Source organism: Microtus ochrogaster, unplaced genomic scaffold, assembly GCF_000317375.1.
Source record: "Microtus ochrogaster isolate Prairie Vole_2 unplaced genomic scaffold, MicOch1.0 UNK29, whole genome shotgun sequence".
Classification (NCBI taxonomy): domain Eukaryota; kingdom Metazoa; phylum Chordata; class Mammalia; order Rodentia; family Cricetidae; genus Microtus; species Microtus ochrogaster.
Window position 1 is genome coordinate 1970774 of NW_004949127.1, and position 8708 is coordinate 1979481.

The 8708-nt window shown below is 46.5% G+C and overlaps 2 protein-coding genes across 2 annotated transcripts in view; both read right to left on the minus strand.

The window, feature by feature from the left end:
- Positions 1 to 2524, minus strand: part of Spag1 (sperm associated antigen 1) — a 53655-nt gene extending 51131 nt beyond the window's left edge. Inside the window, exons 1-2 of the mRNA XM_005368124.3 lie at positions 2373 to 2524; positions 93 to 234 (exon numbers count right to left, since the gene is read on the minus strand). Of these exons, the coding sequence (XP_005368181.1) occupies positions 93 to 232 (140 nt within the window). The 5' untranslated portion in view covers positions 233 to 234; positions 2373 to 2524. The remainder of the gene's footprint in view (positions 1 to 92; positions 235 to 2372) is intronic.
- A 510-nt stretch (positions 2525 to 3034) lies between these two features.
- On the minus strand, positions 3035 to 7941 carry Polr2k (RNA polymerase II subunit K). The gene is made up of 4 exons (XM_005368125.2): positions 7846 to 7941; positions 7115 to 7184; positions 5889 to 5981; positions 3035 to 4898 (listed from the first exon to the last, which is right to left on the minus strand). The coding sequence occupies exons 2-4, from the start codon at positions 7173 to 7175 to the stop codon at positions 4876 to 4878; spliced, it is 177 nt and encodes a 58-aa protein (XP_005368182.1). The 5' UTR covers positions 7176 to 7184; positions 7846 to 7941; the 3' UTR covers positions 3035 to 4875.
- Between the last annotated feature and the right edge of the window lie 767 nt (positions 7942 to 8708).

Below are 8708 nucleotides of genomic sequence, written 5' to 3' on the forward strand. Positions count from 1 at the left end.
CTCAATAAATAAATAAATTAAAAAAAAAAAGAAGGCAACGGCATAATCAAAACCGCCATGTTGAAGCATGAAATTAATTTTTAAATGCTTACCTCAACACACACAGAATTTTTTCCAGGTGTTTCACATCTGAGCACTGTTCAATATACTTGAAATCCAGGTGCTCGACAGGGATTTTGAATGTCTTTGTTGTTCCGAAGCCCCACAATGACGGGCAATCCTTAGCCGTCATGGCTGAAACACAGTGGAAGAAAACTGATGTATGTACAATGATTAGCTCACTTTGGGTAGCAGGGATCGCTGGGTGCTCCTGGAGGAAAAGGGGTGGAGGTGTTTTAAGCCCTCTCTGAGAACAGTTAACCCTCAGGAGTGTGCCATCTCAGCCTTCCCCTTAAACAAGGCTGGAACAGAATGGCAGAGGGGGTTTTGGTGCATCAACTACGCTTTATTAAAAAAATTAAATCTGATACTGTACATATAATAAGTAAATAAATCTTTAAAAAATTAAATCCGAAGACTTTCTTGATGAACTAGAGCTATGTTCCTGGCATGAAATGAAGCTGTCACCGATGTAAAGCAAGGGCTCCTTGACCCCTACCGCACAGACAATCGACAGAGCCACCAGCAACAAAGTCACATGTTTTAAGAGCTTGACATGTGATAGTCACAGATTTTAAACTTTGTGTGCGGCTGGAGAGCTGGGCCAGTGGCTAAGAGCAGAGGATCTGGTTTTGATTCCCAACACCTACACCAGGCTCACAGCAACTCCTTCTGAATGACCCGGAGCTCTCGTCTGGCCTCTGTGTGACACAAAGATACATGAAGGCAAAACATCTACATTCAAAAGATAATAGTTTATTTTAAAAAATAAAACCTATTCAGTGCTTTTCTCAAACTTAAAAATATAAATAAGAAAAAAATAAGGCAGGGCCAGGTGTGGTGGCACGTGCCTTTAATCCCAGCAGCATTGGGAACAGGTGGGTCTCTAGGAGTTCTAGGCCTGCCAAGGCTACCCTGTCTCAGAGTAAATAAATAAAGAAATGGCATTCAATATTTGAAAAACTTTCAAATTTGCAAATATGTCTGTCATAGTAACTTTACACTAACATAGATGGGGGGGGGGGTCTAAAAAACCAAAGCATCTTGCCAAAAGGAAGTTGGGAAGGAAAGGAATTTATTTCATTTTACAGCTTACAGTTCCTTACTAAGGATGAGTCAGGACAGAAACTCGTGCCAGGACCTGAGGCAGGAACTAGAGCAGGGGCCATGGAGGAGGGCTGCTTGCTGGCTTGCCCCCACGGCTCCAGTTCAGCAACCTTTCCTAGACCTCCCAGGAGCACCCACAGTGGGTTAGGCCCTCCAACGTCAATCAGTAATCAAGAAAATATCCCACAGACTTGCCAATCTGATGAAGGTAATTCCTAATTCCAATTCTCTCTTTGAAGATGACCCCAGTTTTTGCCAAGTTGACAAAAACAAGCAAACAAAACAACAACTAACCAGTGCAGACAGCTCAAATAACAAACTTCTGTGGCAACAGTTTAGTTCACGCCATGCAATAAGAAGCCAACTATCAAGATTCACGAGCTTCTTCAAGTTCTGCTGAAATAGCTTTCTTTTCTCTTTATTTCCTTTGTGTGTGTGTGTGTGTGTGTGTGTGTGTGTGTGTGTGTGTGTGTGTGTGTGTAGAATCCTTAAACCTGTGGCAAATAAAAATATGATCTTTTCAGCCAGGCGGTGGTGGCTCACACCTTTAATTCCAGCTCTCGGGAGGCAGAGGTAAGCGATTCTCTGTGAGTTTGAGGCCAGCCTGGTCTATAGAGCTAGTTCCAGACAGCCAACGCTGTTACACAGAGAAACCCTGTCTCGAAAAATCAAAAGAAAAAAAGATTATTGCATGTTAGCTGGGAGTGGCGTAGTGGGAGTGGCCCACTTGGGAGGGCCAGGAGTTCAAGATCACCCTCAGCTACTTAACTAACATAGCCAGGCTGAGCTCCACGAGATCCTGTATATCTATTATATAACTCAACTTTAATCCTCAACTCCCAAAGGGTGGTTTATGCATACTTCTTTGCAATCTAATGCTTGGTCTTGGCTGGATTTGATTTATTCTCTATCATCCCGCTCCACATCCACTTCCCATATTTCCTAATCAGCGCATTAGTAATAACTCCTGTGGCAAGCTGCAGCGTTTCGTGGTAACCCCAGTAACGGGAAAACCCGGCTTCTCCCACCTAGGCGGCTGGGCGCCCTCTGCTCCAGAAACGGGAACTGGCGTCCCTCAGCCATGGCAACGGTTTCCAGGACCCACAGGCTCCCCGCTTGGGAGTGGAAACCGTCTGGGGCGCCCGGGAGCTCGTTCTAAAGCCAACCTGCAAGCGTCTGTGTCGGGAGTCGTTCCCTAGGCTTGGGCTGTGGTCTCCAGGGCTGAAGCAGTTGGTTGTCCCAGGGACTCCAGTGTGGCGACTCGGGCCCCAACTTCCACCACCGTGCGAACCTCAGAGTCTGAAAAGTTCCAATCCTTCCCAGACCGGAAAGGACGTTCATCCGACAGCACGCTCTAGTCCTGCGAGCGTGCCTGTGCGGTCCCCGCTTCGCGCCCGCCCCGAGGATGCTCACCTGTGTCTCACCCTATGCCCAGCTAGCCACGGAGTGGAGGCAGGTGCTCAACGAAGCTGGGCGGAGGCTAAGCCCTCCGCCGGCCATTGGCTGTCCCGGCTGCCCACCAGCTGATTGGCCAGCTTCTGCCCTCACCAGGGCCCTCCTTCGGTTTAGTGTTTGGTAGTGAGTTAAAATGCTCTGTTTTACTCCTGCTAAGTGGTGTCTACTCCTATACGTAACTGTAAATCTAGACTAAAATTCCAGACTGGGCGTTGCACCCCAGGTTTATTTACCTACTGCCCTTTCAACAAGAATAAATGAAAAGCAAATTTCCCTTTTCTCATGCAGCCCACAGGCGCCCACCCCACTGTGTGCTGGAGATACAAATATGATTAGCCATAAGCAATTCAAATGAACGAAACACGAGATACCATTTTTGGAGAAATTTAATTCCATTTTTAAATACATTTCAGACTCGTTAGAACAGATGAAGGAAGCAGCTGGCGTATGCCCAGCCGGTTCCAGAATTCCATACATTCTCCTCCTCTTTGTGTTTAAGGACAGACAAGTCTGGGGCAGGGGCATGAAGAGTGAACGATAACGACGCTCAAGCTTTTACATTTACACAGCATGTTTACAGATGAAGACTCAAGAGTTAGGGTAATCCTTGGGCGGCTTCTCCAAGTTTGTTGTGGAAATAGCATCATAAGCTCCATGTGTCGCAAAGACGTCACACCTCCTTCCAGCCCTGATGCGAGTCTCAAGCAACCACCTGAACTTCCACGTCATTGATTTCCCAGTGGAGAAAGAAACCGTAACAACCTGGAGAATGAATGGTTCTCATTCCGTGGGCTTTGTCATTTTCTTTCTACATTTAATGCTTTCTTTTGACTGTGTGCCATCTATGCTGTATTGAAAACGGCCAAAACCATCTGAAAAAGCACGGTTGGCAGGTAAGAAAGTACTAGTCCTCATAGAGTAAGTCCTGCACCTGATCAACAAAGGTGTAAAAGAAGGCCTGGTCAGGGTCACACAGCCAGCTCATGAGGGTGTTCTGGGCACTTGGGTCCAAAGATGGACACCAAAGGCCATTCTACTTACTGAACTTACACAGAAAAGGTTATGTAAAGCTGGGCCGGATGGTGTAGGCCTGTATTCTCAGCTATGCGGGAGACTGAGGCAGGATTGCAAGGTCAAGACCAGGTGACAAGCCCAGGCAATTTAGTGAGACACAAAGTAGAATAATGATGGCTGGAGACAGAACTCTGCGGCGGGGCCCTCTGCGCTAGCAGTCTCGTAGGCCTCAAACCAGCTATGTAGTCAAAGACGACCTTAAACTCCTGCTAAATCCTCCTGCCCCCACCTCCCAAGCACGGGCATCAGAGGGATCAGAGAGCTCCACAGCTCCCAGAATCTCTTTGGTGGTCTGAGGGCTATGTATACCTGTGTATGTGAGCAGAGCTCTCACATTTCAGAGTGTATGCATGGGTCTTTGTAGGGTGTGAGATACCCAGACGGCAGTGTCCGATGCCCTGGACTGGAGTTACGGCTGTGGGGAGATAAACATGGATGCTGAGATGGGGCCTCTGCAAACACAAGTGCTCTCAACCCCCGAGTCAGCGTTCTGGCCCAGCCACCTCTTTTATCCTATTTGTTTCTAATGTTTCATATTAATTTTGAATTTTTCCAGACGGCAAGCAGAGTGGTGCTCTGGACGGCTGCAAACAAAGTAGAGTGGTTTCCAAGGCGCTTATTTCTCAGACCCTTAGAAAATGGTTCTAAAAGACTGCACTTAGGATTTTTCTAATGCATTTTATTTTCTGTGTAAGCACATACACACATGCTCAGGTCTGGGTAGAATTTTTACCTGTATTTTATTTACTTTCTCTCTGTATGTGCACATACATGCATGCTCAAGTCCTAGTGTGCACGTGGAGGTCAGAGGGCAGACAAGTTTTAGAAGTTGGCCTTCTTCCCACCATGTAGGCTCCAGGGCCTGAACTCAAGTCCCCTGGGTAGGGGGAAGCAGCAGCTCGATGGCCTGAAACTCGACTCTTTAACAAGACTGAATGAAAGTGAGGTTTGGGGAAACAACTTTAATCTTCATTGTGTGAGAGATTAGAGGCACAATAAATTAAAAGTCATATGCTAAACCAAAACTTCCTTTATACAAGTATTAAAATACAATCACATTTCTAAAGTGAAACCATAGGAACACAGAGAAGCATCAGGGGGGCAAATGTTTGAACGAAGACACTCCTGAATTTCACGTTTTCACCGAGCATCGAAAACCACCACTGTTGAACTGAATTAAGGATTTTAAACAGTACTTAAAATTATGCAATACTAAGGCTTCCAAGTCACCGCCTCTGTACCAAGCTTCTATTTAATATAAAATGAACAATATAGAATGAACTTCACTATAGCCACCAGCGAGTACCTAAAAAATAAAGACCAGCTCTTCCATTTCCATTAGTTCATGTTCCATGACACAGAAGACAACTAAAAACACGGACGCCCTCGAGGTGACAATATTGGACTACTGTAGGCCTCACCGTCTTCCACTAGGTTATCAACTTCTTCCAGACTTCAGATCACCCATAAACTGACAATCAAGAATGTCTATTTCTAAAAACAAACAAATAAGAATATTTATATATTCAAGCTTTTGAGTTACTTAGAGCCCATAATGAATGGCACATGAAAATGCTAATCATGTTTACTTTAAAAAATAAAAAAAAACTACAGTTATTCACTGGGTTTTTAAAAACATGTTTATTTACGCTTACTTTATGCATATGAGCGCTTTTGCATGCATGCATATGTGTGCACCATTTGGGTCCCTTGTACAGGTGGAGGTCAGAGAAAGGGATCAGACCCCTGGAAACGGAGTTACAGATAGTCACAGCAATCTTGCTGGTGGTGGAAACAGAACCAGACCCTTTGGAAGAGCAGCCAATGCCCTTACCTGCTGACCCATCTCTCTAAACCTTATTGGGTTATTTGAGACTGGTCTCACCAAGTAGCTCTAGCTGACCTGGAACTCAAAAAGTTCTGCCTGTCTCTGCCCCCTAAGTTTGGGGAAAAACAAACCCTATTAAAATAATCAATTGATACACCTCCTTTGAAGCCCCCCATGTTTTCAGTTCTCTCTCATCCTTTTTAAACCGATGCTCTTAAAAAAAAAAATAATCCAAGTTATTAGTACTTCTGTCAGAACTTAGTCTTTATCAACCCAAATAGTATTATTTCCTCTTTACATTTAGCAAGCATAGTTAAAAGGATACATCTTTTAGTCCTTTTCTTGTACATTATTCTGTATCCACATTCTCTGCATCTGATTGGATCTCTGGACTTTATTTCATTTTCGGTGTGACACTCTAGGAAATAAAACTCGTTTATTCAATGCCTGAAAGAGAAACACTACAGGGAAGCAAATATAACCACAGATGTCACCAGGAGCAAGTCAAAGCACTGAAGCAGCAGTCTGCATGTCTGTGACTGAACAGACCAAGGAGAGAAAGGAGTTGTCAGCGGTGTGCCCTTTCCTGATGAAAAGACATTTTTTTTAAAGTTTAATGTAATTTTTAAAACATTTTTTAAAAAGATTCTTTTATTTATTTATTATGTAGACAGTGTTCTCATTACAGAAGGTTGTGAGCCATCATGTGGTTGCTGGGAATTGAACCCAGGACCTCCGGAAGAGTAGTCAGTACTCTTAACCTCTGAGCCACATCTCCAGCACCCCCCTTTTTATTTTACATATGAATCCCAGTTCCCTCTCCCTTCTCTCCTCCCACACCACTCCCCATCCATTCCTCCAGGAGGGCCAAGCCTTCCATGGGGAGTCAACAAAGTCTGCCACATCACTTGAGGCAGGACCAAGGCCCTCCTCCCTGTAGCTAGGCTGAGCAAGGTATTCCTCCATAAAGAATGGGCTCCAAAAAGCCAGATCTCGCAATGGGAATAAATACTGGTTTCATGGCCAGTGCCCCACAAACTGCCCAAGCTCCATTACTGTCGCCCACATTAAGAGGGCCTCATTCGGTCCTATGCAGGTTCCCCAGATGTCAGTTCAGAGTCCATGAGAGACCACTAGCTCGGGTCATTTGTTTCCCCATCATGGGAAAAGGCAAAATCATAATGAGGGATTTTTACATTAACGATTGCAGAAGTGCTGCAGGTGAACTCACATCGATCCGCCTGCCTCTGCCTCCAAGTGCTGGGATTAAAGGCATACTCCACCGCCCGGCTACAGTGCCAGCTCCACTTTAATTTAAACATCAGTACTCAGTAAGGAAACTCTAAGTAAAACATCTTACTTAAACATTACTTTTTTTGTTGTTTGTTTGTTTTTCGAGACAGGGTTTCTCTGTGGTTTTGGAGCCTGTCCTGGCACTAGCTCTTGTAGACCAGGCTGGTCTCGAACTCACAGAGATCCGCCTGCCTCTGCCTCCCAAGTGCTGGGATTAAAGGCGTGCGCCACCACCGCCCAGCTAAACATTACTCTTACCTCCACAAATATATATCATCGGCTGCTGCTTTGGGGGTTGGACGTCTTTCTGGGTATCCATTGTTAGTGCCTGAAATCAGAGTCAAAGACTGAATTAAAGGAGCCTTTACACAGAAAAAACCTGGTCCCGTTTTCCCAGAAGCTAAACAAGTTTCTGATTCCCGGGGTGAAGAGAAAAACTCGTGAGTAGAATGTCTGCCCGGAATGCAGAGGCTCGAGGATCAAACCCCAGTATTCAGGAGGGGGAAATCGTAATCCTTTATTTGTTCTTGCCCCACAAACTGTGGGCTGGGTCTGAAGGCTGAGACACCCTCTCAACAACATTACACACATTGTGAGTGTTTACTACACTCTCCAGGATCCTAAACGGTATACTCTTAACACGCGGACAAACTGAGGCTAAGCACAGGTCTGTGAGCCCAACATCACCCCACTACTGAGAAGCAAAACGATTCAGAATTGAGCTGGGAGCAGCGACTCCACCAGCGCCTCTGCCAACACTAACTCCACCGGGGATCTTCTCATTAACCATTTATTGACGTTATTTGGTCTCTGAGAGAATCTCAGCTCTGTAGCTCAGGGTGTCGGTGGAAGGCGGCATTCCCCTGCCTCTGCTTCTCAACGCTCAGGAGGCAGGCGCGAGCCTCCTCTCCAGGCCACCCCGGAACTTTCTAAGACCAAGCATCTCTCCCCAGATCCACTTCCCAAATCTTCAGCCGACGGTCTCTTACCTCGGCAGCTCAAACAAGCTCTGTGCACGCAAAACCTTTCCCGGGTCCTCGGAAGCAGTCACAACCCGCGTCGTCTCGGCAACTTCCGGCGCCGTCTCTCCAGCTTCGGCGCTGCCTTATGACGCGCTGGAGCCTCGCCCCCTGCTCGCAGTGCCGTGCGCCGGTATTCTGAGCCCGGTTGTCGTGTTTCGCTCCTGTTTGATTCCCGTGGGTTTGTTTGCCTCTCTCCCCGGCAGACGAAACATTTCCGCGGCTCGGCAGTCGCAGGTGTGTGCTTCTCCAAGGGCCGTGGAGCCGGAGCCCGGGACAGGCGCTGTGGAATCCTAAAGGAGCCCATTGCTCGGGTCAACACGACCGGGCGAGCCCGCCGGTAATTCTCACGAGTTCAAGACGCTGCTGCACTGCGGGTTTCAAATTGTTCAGTATCTGTGCGGCTGGGTTTTGTTTTGTCCGTTTTGTTCTTCAATTTCCAGCTCTCCCCTAGGCTCCTGTCACCCCTCTTTCCCACTCTGTTTTGGGGAGGGCAAAAATAGGGAAAGAGGAGGTCCGAGGCACGGTGTTCAGGCTGGCCTGAAACCCGCGCGGTCCTCTGCCTTTGCCTCCTCGGTGCAAACCACAGCTCCTGTCATCTCCCTCCCTTTTCGAAGGAAAGGCTTTCAGACCGGCAGCGCCATCAATTACTCCCACCCGTCGGTGACTTTAGCTTTTCTAGTAGTATCCTCCCTCCTGTGTTTGTTCACACAAGAAGAAAGGTGAGGAGTGTGTGCGCTCTCAGAGATCAAAAGTTTAATTCAGTCAAACACACATGTTGAGTTCGGGTCATTTACATTCATTCCGTTCTTCTTCTTTTTTTTTTTTTTTTT